We start from the raw sequence: 15,792 nt of genomic DNA on the forward strand, positions 1-15,792 counted from the left end.
TAGGTGAAGTGAAACAGGATGTTGACTGATAATTTATAAAATATCTCATGCAAGTTGTTGGAGGTGTGTTTATGACCCTGAAGTAAAACTTTTACAAAATAACTGCAAATAATAAATCACACGATCAGCCAAATTTAATAGGCAACACCCAGTTGCTTTCAGTACAAATATTTGGTTATTTAAGTATTTACCTTTGTTAGCAGCAGAATCCAAGCACAAGAAATGGGCTGATGTAATGTCAAACAAGAACATGATGTATTTTGGAAAAGGTCCAAGTAGATGAATGTTCTGACAAACAGACATTCTATGTGATGAAAACAGATGAGAGAACAGCAAAACACAAATTATGGTCTTTGGATAGGTGTTTGTTTAGCTCCAGGGTAAGCCTGCCATCTCACACCCTCATGACTAAACTAAATTGGAAACAAACTAAAATTAAAAAGACAACACAATAAACTCAACCAAAACACTGAGGAAAAAAACGTCTGTGATACCGTTTCATACACTTCAAGGCGCTGCAATTTTCACTCTCGTGCTCTCTCACAGTGTAATTACGGATTTGGATTATGGAAAACAAATAACGGCGGCACTATGAATGCAGGTCATCATAAACCGATCGTGAACGTATAGTCGTTGTGAAATGGGTAATATCCATTCGGAAACTGCCAGTATAAGATTTCTCAAGCCATAGATGGCGCTGTCTTCAAAAAAGTGCAACAGTTCTTTCTTTTTATGTTTGACCCTGCCTCCACTCCCTCCATAAATCAACTCAAGTAAATTAATAATGCATATATTAAGGCAGGAAGGCATGGCTCTGTATAATTTAACCAGATGTCTGTATGTTTCAAATCTGTCTTTTCAGAAAATGGATAGCAAATGTCAATCATTTTAAAAAATAATGCGTACAATCAGGCCTACCGTAATTAATTGTATGGCATATATTTGTTAACACACTGTAGACACTTGATTACGTACCAAGAGTGGGTTTATTGCAATGGCTGAATAAAGGATATTACCCTCATTTATACTATGAATTTAGGTCTCATTTGTGTAATACTGTTATGTCAAGATGAAATGTGATTGATATTAGGCTATTCGTTTAACTTTAATAACTTTAATAAGATACAATAGTGGGGTTACTACCATTCCACCTAAAAAAATCAAGGGAAACGGTCCTTTAACATTAAAAAAAATCAATGCGTAAAATGTTTATTGAAGAACATCGTTGAAAAAAAAAATCCCTAAGAGCATGATCTGCACTGATAAAAACTGTTAACTGACTACGACGCAGCGTTTGCATGAATAATTCTTTTGTTCCCTGGTCAATGGAGTGTCTTGGAGTGAAGACACATAGAGGTGTCTTCAGTTGATTGTAACCCAGACGATGACAAGAATATCCGCAGTACACGTCGTACTCTAATGAGCCACATTAAAATGACATGAGCCACTTTTTTTCAACGACAGGTGTCCACATGCAGGTCAGGCGATCTCTAAGGCTTCGACCCCTATGGTTTCTCCTAGTGCAGTAGATGGTCACATTCATGTCCTACACTCAGTTCAGTGGACATGAAGTAGGTTTTGTGACGTTAATTTGGAGGTGAGGGCATTGGCTGCGGTCATTTATTTTGGGAACTCATCGGAGTTATTAACGTTTTTGAAGAAACTACGAGGTATGTTTGAAATGTTTTATGTGGTGGTTCTTTTACAGCTCTCCTTCCTCGTGGGTCTGTTCTGCTCAGTGGATCTGCGTGAAAGTTTTGCAAGTGCAAAACCAACTGTGTTTCAACAGGTTTATGTAACTGAATATGGAAATAGATTAAATTTAGACTAATGTAAAAGTTCCGAAGCACTGTCCAGTCTGAGACGTGCTCTCTCTGTTTTAAACCGTTTGCGCACGTGTTGAGAAGTAAAGTTTTGTGTAAATACTTTATTTATATGCTAAATGTAGGTTGATGCTAAATCTGTATGAACTAAACTTCCGAGGGCAGTAATGACAGGTGTGTCTGCTAATGTACACATGAATACTTCTCGATAGTAGTACTCAAATGCGGTCTTAATATCCACTCGAAATGCGGCTTTACTTAGGGGAAAGCGAGACTAAACAGTGTGGGTTCTGTTGTAGATGTCATAATACACGGCTTGGTGAAAGGATAATGCTGAGGGATGCGGAGTTTACGGTGCATAATCTAATTAATAACTTTAAGGACAACAATTAAGGTAACTAAATTAGCATATATTCCTCAATCACGCACGTTGGAAATGCATACTGCGCGTGTGCAGAAATTTGACTATTATTAGGATGATGACTGTCAACACTGACACAGAGGTTTCGCAGAAGAGGTAAGTATAGCAGTTGTGTGTTGTGAGTCTGTTATTCTCAGGTAACAGGTGCACATATAACTGCTGTCATCATCCCAGAATACGGTCAAAACATACCTGAGTTGTCTTGAGTTTACAGGATTTGTCTGAGAAAATACATTACCAATAAAGACTTAATTGTTTTAGTGTATACATATGTATAAAACTGTTGTATACTTAACTTTAAGGAGGGTTAATTTATTGCTTATTTCCTGAATTAAAAGTATGGCTCATCTTTAAAGGTACACTAAGCAGTTGTTTTTCCAGTATATTTATATTCAGTCAGAGAAGGAATGTCAGGTTTAGATGTTGACTCAAGCTCATGATTGTAGGTCAGAACAGATCAGATCTGATAGCATCAAGTATTAGTCAACATCTGTGAATGTAAGGAGTATTTGACATCTTCCAGTGTTAGAAGCCCTACTGGTGTTAAAGTGGTTTGTGCCAAAGGACAAAGACACCTGCAAATCATAAAAGGCCCATGAACCTGATGAAAATTACATAGTGGAATTGGTAATAAAACATAGTACAGAATGCCATCTGAGGAGTTCCCCAACCTTCACAAGCCTTGAGTTGTAATGCTCTCCAGTTCTCAAGACAGTTTAGGCCTGACTTGGTGAAGTAAAAAGAAGAACTTAGGTCCTAATTGCACTCTGTCACTCTGAGCTGTGGGTGTGGTTTAAGCTGTGTGATATTATGTTATGTTATGTTGTGGTGTCATGTTAAAAGAGAGCTGTGTTGCTGGGATGTGAGATATGAAGTATTCAGCTTGCCCTACCTCCCTCATTTAAACAGAAACAGCCCTATCCTCAGGTGTATGATTGACAGTAGAACAGGTTGTCTTTAGGGACAGATTACTAAACATTTTTCTCAGTTTTTTATGCTTTTTTTCCCCTTTTATGCAACCCTGTTTTAGAATTACCAAGTGTGTATTAGGGTTGCCTCATCACAACAATACTCTCACATGCTTTTTTTTTGCACTAGAGAACTTGCTTGTATTATTTTCATTGTGGAAAACTGAGTAACAGCCCTTAATATGAGTCTGGCTCAGGCTGCGTAGCAAAACAAGATGGTCTTTGTGTTGTGTGTGAGATGCTGCATTCATATTGTCCTGGTTCTCTCTTTCTGCAGTGCAGCCAATAGCCACCATGTGACCGGCTTTGTGGTTCTGTGCTTTGTTGCAGGGGAGTGGAAGTGCCACACGTGCAGCAGCAGGAGTGGGGGAAGTTGCTTTACAAACTCACTGAAATTGTTCATTCTCAGCCCACAGGGTCCTGTGTTGCGTGGGACACAACTTACATTAAAATTTGGAAAACATGCTTCGTTACGCATTGTGGTGTTCTGAATGGATGAACAAAATGCAGACCTTGCAGGTGCATTCGCTGTAGGATTAACTCACAAGATGTCATAGGGAAGCATTTACAAAATGTGGATCCATACAGCGCGTTCACTAGAATGAAGAAGTTGATTGTGGAAATATTCAGGAAATTAAGAAGTCTTAGTAAAATTTTATCATTCAGGTCTTGCTGAAGCTCTCTGTACACAAGTATATCTGCATATAAAGATCATGGTTTAGACCTTGAGAATAGTTTTAGATTAGAAAGAGGAGAATAGATAGTTGTTATCAGTACTGCCCTACTTACCGCTCTATTACACATTTGGTCTCTGTTTTGTGTTTGATCTTTGTTTTGGGTTGGGTCAGAGTGACCTTCTTTGACATGCACTGCCCATGGCACAGTACAAACAGGCTAAACAGCTCATTGTCTCCCACTTATAATTACTGTATATCAAGGTCTTCACCTACTCCTTCACACGTTTTGGCAAAGGTGCTCTTCATGCTTTCTTCACCTTGAATATGGATTATGTTGTCTGTGTTGGGAATGTGTTGGAATATGAAGACTCACACAAGAATTATTGGCAGGGTCTGGCATTGTTTTAAGTGTAAGGCATTTTATTACAAATTTCTTGAAGATAATTCATGTGGCAATGTTTTGTATTCCATCATGTCTGAAATGAAGGAGCAGGGTTGTGCAACCAATCCCATAAATATTCTATCTTGTGTTCGATCAGTTTTAGCTAAATGTAAGTGCTTGCTTGCTTTTTCTTACTAATGGAGCTAATATTCTCTAAATTGGTTGGTTTGTGAACCATTGATTAAATATCACAAGGCCGCGACACTTCCCCTGAGTTAACACAGACTTCTAGGAACTTCAAGTACATTGGAACACATGAAACAAGGAGTTCAGCTCGGTTCAGGAAATTATAAACAGTATAGAGCAGCTGGAACATGCGTTCACTGTTATTGGTGGCTGACTTGCCATAGGATAACAAAAAGAAAAGTTTTAGGCTGGGATTTCGCTTCATTGCTATAAGTGAATGGCTCGTTTTTCTTCTATCACGCAACTCATGGCTTTGTTTTTAACCATTCAACTGAATTAAATGAAATTAAAGATATGGAAATTAAATATATTGCAGTCTGCTGAGAAATATGTTGTTCAGCCCAACAATATATTGCAAATACAATTATACAGTACAATTTTATACATTTTGGTATTACAGTATACCAAAATGGCAATATTTTATATCCTTAAAATATATTGATTGAGCTAAAAATGTAATGTCTAAAATATTTTATCAATGTATTATTTTTTATGGGTGACAGTGAGAGTAATCAAATCATTTAGGGCCAATGAGGGAAAATGGACTGAGATGAAATTTTCAAATAAATGAACCCTAGCAATTTAATAGTTACATTAGAGGCAGTTAATATTTCCATGTATCATATAGATATTTGTATGGGTCCTGCAGATGTGCGGCATTGTATGAGGAAATTCAATAAATAAGTAAACTCTGTCAGCGTCAGTGGTATAGAAAAGCTGAAATACTGTATGTCACAATCCTTGAAGTCCTCAGACAATACTTGGTGAAATATGAGCACTTTATGGCAGGCATCAGCAGCCTCTTTTGTCTCCAGTAATTAACAGTATTGTTGCCCCAATAGACATGCAGTGCTGCAAATTCAACACAAACATGTTATCACTCATAAAAACAGCCGTGGAGAGGTAGCATGGAATGCAGAATGCCTTGTTAACCTGGTCCCTGGGGAAAAGGTAGTGATGTTTCTCTGAAGGAGTCATAGCACCTTGCAATTCTAAACATGTACAGTGCCCTCCATATTTATTAATACCCCTGATTAAATAAGAACAAAAAGTATGTTATAAAAAACCATAATGGAATGAGAACTAGGTATGTTTTGGATAGTTTCTCCATTTAATAAATGTTTATAATGTCATGCTCTGGTATGGTGTACTGATGTTATATAAATCTATAAACTGTCAGGATTATCAGATTATTGCCCAGTTCTCAAGGAGTGCCCCTCAATTTCCTTCTCTCAAGAAGGGCCAAGGTTTAAATTAAACTGCCCAAATATCTGATACCTCCCAGTCATTAAATTTGTTTGTATTTTAGTAGAAATGTATCATTATAGCTACAGATATTTTAGTGTTGAATGTATTCATTCCTTTGTAAAGTGCATAACAGAACTAGACTAATAGGCTAATCTTGCAGGGGGTACGTGGCCAGCAATGGAGCAGAGGAAATGGTGCTACTCTGACCCAGAGACACTGCACCAGGTGGAGGACACGCCCATTCATAAGCAGTGCAGATCCATGAGCAACCAGGCAGAGGGCCTGCTCTCCAATGACGATCCAAGCACCCATGGCCTGGTGGCCAGCCGGAGGAAGATGTTTGAGACTAAGGGCCGCGCCCTGTCTGCCTCCAGCATTTCCAAAACCACGCTGAAACAGATTCAGCACAAGGTTCTCGAGGAATACGTGGAGCTCAAGACAGGCCACAAAATGGCTGAGCCACAGGAGGCTAACACCCCGACCCTGGGCCAGAGGCACTCCATGGCATGGCAGCCGTCAGACTCAGCCCCAAGGCCTCTTACTGGAAAGACTGAAGCCAGAAGGAAGCTGACCAGGCCTCTCTCTGCAGATCACCTACTGGATGACTCTTACAGCTCCATCCTGTGTGGCCAGTTCACCTCCACCACCTCCAATGAGCCTGCCCGCTTTTCTGGCTGGAAGGAGACAAGCCAATCAGTTTCAGGGAAATCAGCCTCCACAGAAGGCCATTTTGATCAGCCTGAACAATTGGGCTCTCACATCTCAACTCCACATTCTTGTCAGGTACGTTTAAACAATAGGCTTTGTATGCCTAAAGCTGACAACACAGTGGACTGATTATGGCGACCTACCATTATTTGATGTATCGGTTAAATAATTTAAACTGTTATTCCTACATGTTTTTGTTGTAACCAAGGAAATTTAAAATTGCTTGATGTATCATTTACCATTAGATTGAGAAGAACATCAGTGAAGCTTTACCAGTCAGTAATGTTCAGATGTCAAGGTGAGTGTGGTGTACAGTAGGTTAAGCATCAGATGGAGGATAAACAGCCAGATTACATTTTAACCGTAGTACAAAATTGCAGATTACCTCTCCCTCACACACATGCATAGATCATGTATATTTGTTTTGAAGGGGTTTACTAGAAGCATATTATACAGGTATACCTCAGTTATCAAGACATTAATAATGTTAAATAATAATGATGTTTTACTTAAGGATAAATTTTCATCATTGGAGATTTAAATAGCACACCATATTTAGGAATACATTCTAGGACATCAGACTCCAGTACTTCAGTACTTCCCCATCAAACACCAATTTCCAAAGTGGATTTGACCTATAGTGCTGTTTCTCCAAATATTGATGCACATACATGTACATATCTGCACATATAAATGCTGAATGTCACTGTCAGTGATCAACGCTAAAAAATGTCTATAGCTGTTAGATGTAATGTCCTTGTGCAATGAGCTAAAAACTCATATTCTTTCAGTCCTCAGAAGAAAGTGGAAAGTGAGATTGCTGGGAGAAAGCTCCAGGTTCTCTCTGGACAAGAGGCCTCTCACACCCGGGCGAAGGTGCCACGGGGGAAATCCATGGAGGAGCTGGCTGCGCCAGGGGTTGGTGAGCCTCTGGTCCTGAGGAAGAGCCTGGAGCATTTCGACCAGCTCCATAGCAGGAGGGCCATGCAGGACAGGGAGGAGAGGAACGTCTCTCTGAAGACGAGGGAGCAGAGGTCCCAAGGACATGCCCAGAGGAAACCTTTTTTTAAGCAGGAGTCCGCCCCCCAGCTACGCCTCAGGGAGAGTGCCCAAGGAGAGGACAGAAGCCTTAAAGCGAACTCTGAAGGCCCCGACTGGGCAGTCCCCCCGGTCTCACCCTTATCTCCTCCTGGCAGAACTCACTCCAGGTCCAGCCCCTCACTCACTGGGCCTGCAGAGAGTTTTCTCAGCTCTGAATTCTCCCTGCCCCTGTGTCCACTTATCCAGGGTGCCCTACACAGAGAGAGCAGCAGGACAAAGACTGCCTTCCCACCAAGCCTATCAAAGGGCCCCAGTGAGAGCTGGAGCAGACACAGGTACTCTTCCATCTGTCTCTGGATAACATACAGTACCAGTCAAAAGTTTTGACACACCTGATTAAAATAATGGGAAACATGCACTCAAAGACATTTTGTTCTAAAGACTTATGCTATACTATATAAGATAGTTTTGATTTGTTTAACACTTTTCATTTGTGTTTTTTTTTCAGTTTTGATGTCTTTACTATTATTCTAAACTGTGGAAAATAGTAAAAATAAAGAAAAACCCTTCTATGAGTAGGTGTGTCCAAACTTTGGCTGGTACTGTATGTTACTAAGGAAACCTAAACAAGTAAGGGTTTGTTTAGTCGAGTGGTCAAGGGCAGAGTGCTTAGTGCTAAGTGCTTAGTCTGTGAGTTTTGTGTCTGATAGACACCAGGCCTTAATTGTTTCATCCAAGATCTGATACGCACGATTGTTCATTTTCTACTTCATGAAAGTTTAATAGCTGTTTCCCTCATGGAAGATTGCTTTGCGGAGGCATTGATTGAAGAGGTTCACAAACGCAAAAGGGATTTGGTTATAGATTGTGTAAGAAGAGTCAAACATTCAGATCTTTCTCACTCCTTCAGTGAATCATTGAATGTAGTCTTTAAAACATTGTCCTTTTGAAAAAGGATGGTGTCCTTTTTTTAAATTAGTCTTCTCAAATTCAGACATATACTGATCTAGATTTGTGTTGTAGTTCAGATTCAGACAGTTTCTAGGATTCAAACCTATAAGATACGTCTTTTTATTGGTTGGTTATTTTTCCCTCTTGTCCAAAGTCCTTGTCCATGGCGGAAACAGATTGCAAACTTAAAAAAAGTAGGAAATCATGTCCAACCATAAACCATGTAGAGTGACTGGATGAAGCATTAACAAAGCTTAACCTGTATAGATATGTGTATCATAATCCATATGCATATTCATGACATCCATACCCATATTTTTCTGTAGGGTCATATCATCCTTTCCTTTTAATTTACTACCTTTGTGGTTTATTTTTCTTACAGTATCAAGACCTCTCCTCCTGGACAGTCCTTGTTATTGGAACTTTCAGTGGATGATCCGGAGGACATTCAGATCCCTACATTCCCACAGGGAGTGTGTCTGAGCCATGGAGTGACGGCAGATTCAGACTCATGGCTGATTACTCTAGAGGCAGGAAAGAATGAGGAAGAGGGGCAGTTATCACCCTGTGGCGATACCAGCCTACGAGAGGGACAGTATCTGGTTTCCAAGCCCCAGGCAGCATCCACTGCTCCTGTGACAGAGCGGAAGGCCATAAACACCACACAAATAGAAGTGTCAAGCGAGGATGAGGATGAGGATGAAGGAGTTTCAGTGGATGAGCCCGAGGCCCCAGTCAGCCAGGCTGAATCAGAGTGGAAGAAGCTTGTGGAGGATGTGATCGCTGAAGACCAATCATTGGCTCACGTCCTTTTCCCAGTGACTAACCGTACCACTACGGTGATGCTGATGGAGCAGCTGCTGTCTGAGGACACGTTGCTGATGGAGGAGCACTATAGGAGGAAGCAGGCACAGAGTACTGGCAGTTCAGAGTGGAACAAGTACAGGTAGCTTACTGTAGAAACGGTGTGGCACAATCAGTCATACCAAAGCTTAAGCTGTGTGGGAGGTTCTGCTGCGAGCAGTCATTGAGATGACACTTAAATGGAGGTTATCAGGACATTGCCTGTGGGTTATGAAAAATCAGCCAGAGATGAACAGTTAAGAATAGGCAAAATGACAGAGCTTGGTTGTGTTGAATAATTTTCATTCAAAACCTCAAAGGATCTATTTTATCTGGGTTTATATTGACTAGAATGAAGAACTTAAAATATATACTACAGGTCCAGGGAGACATGAACTTGGTGCATCCAGTTGTATGGAAGCTACTGGTTCAAATGCATATCCTTGATATTATTACTTACATTGAGAGAGATGCTCTATTTTATTGGTTTTAGATATGAAATTGTGGAGAGGGAAGGGAAAATTTCTTCTTCCCACATTGATTATCCAGCTCCTCATGCCCCAGCACAGCAGACCAGCCATGCAGAAGACAAGGGAGCAAGTGATGTCACAGAGAAGAAGGTGAATAACTGCACTGTATTATACTTTCTTCCTTCTAAAACACGTTAACGATCGGACCCTGAGTGGTACACATGAATTATGAACTAGCGGATTGTGGTGGTTGTGCGTGGGTTGTTTATCTGTTTATTTATACATATGCTTTATATTTTTAGGAGAGCTGTGGTCAGAAAGTCAATTTTGAAGTGTTGATTATATTTGTAAAGTATTTTCATGCATGGTTGAGCATTTCAGACCACATATTGCAAGCTTATAACCTTCTCCCTGATGATCAAAGAGTTATCTGCAGTACAGGCAGATTTTGACAGTATTTCTAAATCCACTCAAATGAAAAGCTGTGGTTGAGGTCAGATTCAAGGCCCGTGTGACTCCTAATGCATAACTGCACATGGAAGTATGTCTTCAAACATATCAAATTCACATTTTTGACCAGAGTTTTCTTTTAATCTCATCTAACCCGGTGTCTGGGCCCGCCCCCTTCACAGAGGCTTCTGGCGGCCTGCATTAGGGCCCACCTACAGCTCCTGGAGGAGCAGCAGGCGGCCCTGAGGGAGGAGATGCAGGCGATCGGGGAGTGGGCGGAGGCCGTGGATGCCCTGGTGCGGGAGAACTGCCCTCCAGCGGAGCATGAACGCTACGCCCATTTCGTCAGGGACCTGGAGCGCGCGGTCGGCCTGCTGCTCTGCCTCTCCGCCCGGCTCGCCCGTGTACTGAACGCTCTGAGCAGCGTGGACCAGCACACCGACGAGGAGGAGAGGGTGAGTCTGCCCCGGGCCAGCGTTCGCTCATATGGACCAGTGGCAATCAAAACACAGGGCTTTATTTAGGGGCTGCAAAGACACAGTGCAGTGAAAGAGAGGTGAAAGATACTTTTACTGGAGATAAAAGTGCAAACTGTAGCCTGTCAGTTAGGCTGTTGGAGTGATTATTTATGTTGTTGTATGTGCTCTACCATTGTGTTTAATATTTCATTAGAAGTATTAAATGTGTATAGACAGCAGTGTAGGTGGTGAGGAGCAGGGCTCGTAACCGAAAGGGTGCTGGTTTGATTCCCCACTGGGGCACGGATAATGTGAAAATTGTAACTTATGTAAGTCACTCTGGATAAAAGTGTCTGCTAAATTACTGTAATGTAATGTATAAAACATATCCTGTGGACTAAAATAATCAGCTAAGTGACGTGCAGCCTGCATAAAATTAGATATTTTGAATCTCAGCTGCTGTAGCTGTTATTTTTCTTTACATTTAATTTGCCAGGTGTACTTGCAAGGCTCTGGAATGGAGAGTTGAGCAAATTTTTTAAGCTGGTCAGGATGTCGTCAGCATTTTCTCAGTGTCACACCAAAAGAGAGATTTGATTAGTTTGGTTAGTTTTTCTTCAATAGTTTAATGGTTCAGATTCTGGTAATGTTTTTACTCTGTTGCTGTTCAAAGCCAGTAAGAAGGTTATCTGATTTAAATATTGCTGAGTTTGTGACTGATACAAAACATATTCATTACTTTGGTCCAGTTTAGCAGAAAATGATTATCATCTTAATTAAAACTGATGGAAACTCCATTGGTGCAGGTTTCCTTCCAAATTGTATTTGTCAACACTGCCCTCTGTTGGAAAAGCATAAGAATGTACTGTACTTCTGAAATCTACAGATGATGGTGGCAGGCCTACTTTCACTGCCTTTATAGTTCAAGTTAACCAGGTCTCCACTGAAGTCAGCATCACCAATGCCTAATTTTTCTCATACACATGAGTGAATTATTCCATATTTGAAAACAATCAGATGTTAAGAACAGGAATGTGTACTGGAGTACCGTACCAGATTTTGTAGAATACAACATTAATAATTGCCGTGAATTATAAAATCAATTTACTCTTTTTTAACCTGAATGAAAATGATCTTTAAATTTCAAATACACTTTGTATTATATTGCATCTGAGTATTTGCAGTTTCCCCTGTAGTGCTGCCGTGATTCATGACTGCAGTTGCAAACTGAAACACATTTCAGTTTTGTGTTAATTAAATAGGGTGTTTGTTGATATCATGTCAGACAGAAAGATTAATTAAGTTGTAATTAACTCAATTCGCCAGCATAATGTGATATCAGCCACCAAGCGACAATGCACTGCTGAAATGATGTCATGATTTTCATTTGTGCAATATCTCAGGACTGCCCCTCGTTAAAACAACAGAAAAGAAGCTACCTGGCTAGCTAGTTTTGGAACAAAAGGTTGTTTGCTACAATAAGTAAAGTACCAGCTAAAAGTTTGAACACACCTACTCATAGAAGGGTTTTTCTTTATTTTTACTATTTTCCACATTTTAGAGTAATAGTAAAGACATTAAAACTATATATAACACAAATGGAAAATGGAAAAATTTTTGGAAAGAAATTCATACATCGGCATCAACGTCTGTACTTATATTTGTCTAAGAAATAAAATTGAAGCATTTAAGCATAAATGTTTAGATGAAAATGTCTACCATTATCAAATATGTTTACCATTATCTTAATCAGGTGTGTCCAAGCATTTGACTGGTGCTGTACATGTCTTGTGGAATTGCGGGGCCCGCTTTGCATGATGCATGGATGGATGGATGGATGGATGGGCAAACGGGTCTTTAACACCACTTTCTCATGCGGCCTCTCTCTCTCCGCTGGCAGGAATCTCTGGACAAACGATACCACCTGCTCTGCAAACAAAGGGATGACGCCAGGGAGCTCAAGGACAACCTGGCCCGCCGGGAGCGCCTGGTGTCCGCCGCCCTCGCCAAGTGCCTGGCCCCCCAGCAGCTGCAGGAGTGCCGCCGCTTCGTCCAGACCAAGGCCTCCCTCCTCATCCAGCAGAAGGACCTGGAGGAGAGGCGGGACCTGTGGGAGGAGCGGCTGAGGTCGCTGCTCGGCAGCATGACCCCCTGAGCCCCTCCGTTTGCCTGCTTCCTCCTGCTGCACTCTCTCCAGTCTGCAACATTCCCAGGGATGCCCTCCTGCCCTCCTCCAGCTTCTACTCTAGTGCTGGTCGATAGTCTCTGCTTCAGTGGGGATATCTGTTTAACTATTTTCAAGGCGTTAAATGGGAGAGCTGACCTTGAACACAATAAGCTTAATAATTGTTTATTTCTATTTAGTTATCATGGCATTGAAAAAGCACTTCTGACTCCATAACTGTATCCCATTAACATATGTCTACTGCAGAGTATTACATCTTTTCTCTTTGAAACTCTTGAAACATATGTACTATTCATTTTATAGCTATACTTCAGAAATATATGTACAAAAATATATTTTTCGTGTTTATTTTGACTAGTCCTGTAAGTATGGAAGCATCACAAATATATATTTTCCTCCTTATTCCAGATGTTTTTATGTCGTGTTGATCTCGTTGTGTAACTGTTCCTGTCTTTTTCATACATTCAGAAAATGTCTAAGTCTATGTCCTAAGTCTAGGTGTTTGTGTGTTAATTGCTAACCGGAAAATGCATAGCCATTGGAAGGCCTATGTGTGGCTGAACAGGCATAGAATTTTTTTTTCTAGGATTGCTTTTATGAATTGTGTGTGACTTTTAGTGAACAAAAAAATATTCAAATCAATGAAAAAAACAACTGTGAAATCAAAAGACTGTGAAGGGCTCAGAATGACATGGAAGCTCAGTTATAGGGAAGTAAGTGGATAATGACTGGTCACCACCAATAAAACTTAACCTGGCCTAGTTAAAGTCTTATCTGATATATGGATGGCAACTAATTTCACTTGGAAATTTTAGAACTGACACTTTTGACACACTGCTCCCCAGGGCTCTGTTGCCCTCTCCTGCTTTTAAAACGTATTCTCTCAATACTCTGTATAATTGAATGTTATTCTTTGGACTTTCTTTTACATTGCAATGTCATCAAAAATGTATGGCCGTACTAAATCTGCTCATCCATCAGTTGCTTATGACTCCACAAACTATACATGGAGTATATACAAGATTCAATGGAAACATTCCAACAAATGAATTACTTGTAATTCCCCATCAAAACTGACCAAGTGTCTTAATTGCTGTAAAAACAGCATGGGTTCACCTAAAATCATTGAAGTTGTACTTTTTAAGTATTAAGTCTGAAGCTGAAGCTTCAAAACAGAAGCTTTGATAGCTTGGCTATCATTTTGCAAACCAGCAATAGCTTGATCATTATAGTTTCTTCGGGGTGTTACCCTCATCTTGTAATTCTGGGTGTCATTCAAAATGTATTTCTTTTCAATTAATTTTCATTTTGAAATCTATGTCTTTGTATGTCTGTATGATTACGCACTTCATTCTAAATGTTCAGTGTGGTTCCTTATAGGCCCTGAAAGGGTTTGTCACCTTACCTGTACTTATTTTCCTTCTTATATGAGTTACTTTTCTGTTTTTCAGGTGCAAATAATAAAACAAAACCTCTATTCATCCTTAAATCAAACCATATCTGCTAAGTGCTGTATTCTTGTTCTACACCATAACCACATAGGAGCTATACTGAAAGGATGTTGAGAGCATGAAGGGATAGCTGGCTTACACTCCTACAGAGACAAAAGGAAATTAGAAATGGATGGCTTTGATTTTTTTATGAGTGGATAAGAATAAATGAAGTCATATACATTCTCCATAAATACTGTTTTACCCATTCTCTAAATGTCTGAAGTATCTACATCTAAAATTTCACTTGTGAATTTCAAATCGCTGATGTATCCAAAAGAATACATTTACATTTGTTTATTTAGCAGACACTTTTATCCAAAGCGACTTACAAGTGAGGCAACACAAGTAAAAAACCATATAAGGAGTCAACAATATTAGAAGCGCTGCATGACCGAGCTTCAATTGTTAGCCAGACAAGGTACGAGCAAGCTGGTAGAAAGATGCCCAAACATTTGGTTGTATGAATCTAGTAAGAATTCTAAATGAAGAAAGAAAGCGAAGTTTAAGACATAAGATTGCTTTGTGGTAGTTCCTTAGGTGGTAGTGCTTCAGGTGTTTGGGTGAATGTGTAAGAGCTGTGCCTACAGATGTTTAGCTAGAATGTGACTTAGCTAAGAGCAGTAACCTTTCACAATTTAAGATTCTCATTGGCACAGTTTTCAAGCTGTTTACTTATCTTCTGATAGCTGTATGCTGCAGAGAGCAGACAGAGCGGTGATGTTCGATGTGAGAGGAGGACCACAGGTAACCCCGTCCTCAGTCTGAAGCAGCTGAATTAATCTTGCCGGGGATCACGGTCTTTAAATTGCACATCAACAGATAATCTCAGATCCACATGTGCTATGTCAAGTTATGAAACAAACTGGGCATTCATGCCTATGTGTAACTGCTGTGCAGGCTTATGAGGACTCCCTTAAACAGAGTCCTTCTGAGGATCTTCACCCAGCGGTAAGGTGAGAACCAGGCTTGTCAGGACGAGTTCCCCTGCAAGGGCACTGACGTGAGAGACGCAGTGAGTATGTCCCCCCCTTGCAGCTCTTTTGCACTCGAAGCTATAATTGGAATTTTTCATTCCAATATCAACAATGGTGTTACAATTACAGCTGGTAAACTGTGAGGGGAAAAAAAACAACTATACGGGCTCATTATAATATTTACTGCCAGTATGGTGCTTTTGCCATAAAATACACCCTCAGCAATGATGGCCAGCACAGCATTTCCAAACGCCCAGTGACAACAGCAGGGTGGCATGTGCTCCACAGAACGGCCATTGTTCTTTTATTAACCATCCATTTGAATAAAGCATTGTTTCATTCTGCATCTCCTTCCTACAAGCACCCGGAAAGACATGAAAAGTCTTGTTTGCTCTGGTTTGCTCTAACACAAATACTTTCATTACTTGGAGGGGGAGAGCCTCCCTCTCAAACA

The 15,792-nt window shown here is 40.4% G+C and overlaps 1 protein-coding gene across 1 annotated transcript; it reads left to right on the forward strand.

The window, feature by feature from the left end:
- The first annotated feature begins 1,526 nt into the window (after positions 1–1,526).
- On the forward strand, positions 1,527–13,084 carry LOC118791437 (protein Shroom1-like). Its single transcript, XM_036548798.1, has 8 exons — positions 1,527–1,670; positions 5,926–6,548; positions 6,719–6,771; positions 7,265–7,849; positions 8,848–9,411; positions 9,802–9,928; positions 10,411–10,683; positions 12,587–13,084. The coding sequence occupies exons 2-8, from the start codon at positions 5,943–5,945 to the stop codon at positions 12,839–12,841; spliced, it is 2,463 nt and encodes an 820-aa protein (XP_036404691.1). The 5' UTR covers positions 1,527–1,670; positions 5,926–5,942; the 3' UTR covers positions 12,842–13,084.
- The last annotated feature ends 2,708 nt before the right edge of the window (positions 13,085–15,792 follow it).

Source organism: Megalops cyprinoides, chromosome 16, assembly GCF_013368585.1.
Source record: "Megalops cyprinoides isolate fMegCyp1 chromosome 16, fMegCyp1.pri, whole genome shotgun sequence".
Classification (NCBI taxonomy): Eukaryota; Metazoa; Chordata; class Actinopteri; order Elopiformes; family Megalopidae; genus Megalops; species Megalops cyprinoides.

Excerpts from the sequence above, each read along its gene's own strand:
- LOC118791437 (XM_036548798.1), top strand. The coding sequence starts at position 5,943 with ATGGAGCAGAGGAAATGGTGCTACTCTGACCCAGAGACACTGCACCAG. Across the intron at positions 6,772-7,264 it reads AGTAATGTTCAGATGTCAAG|TCCTCAGAAGAAAGTGGAAA; the intron begins GTGAGTGTGGTG and ends ATATTCTTTCAG. Across the intron at positions 9,412-9,801 it reads TCAGAGTGGAACAAGTACAG|ATATGAAATTGTGGAGAGGG; the intron begins GTAGCTTACTGT and ends TATTGGTTTTAG.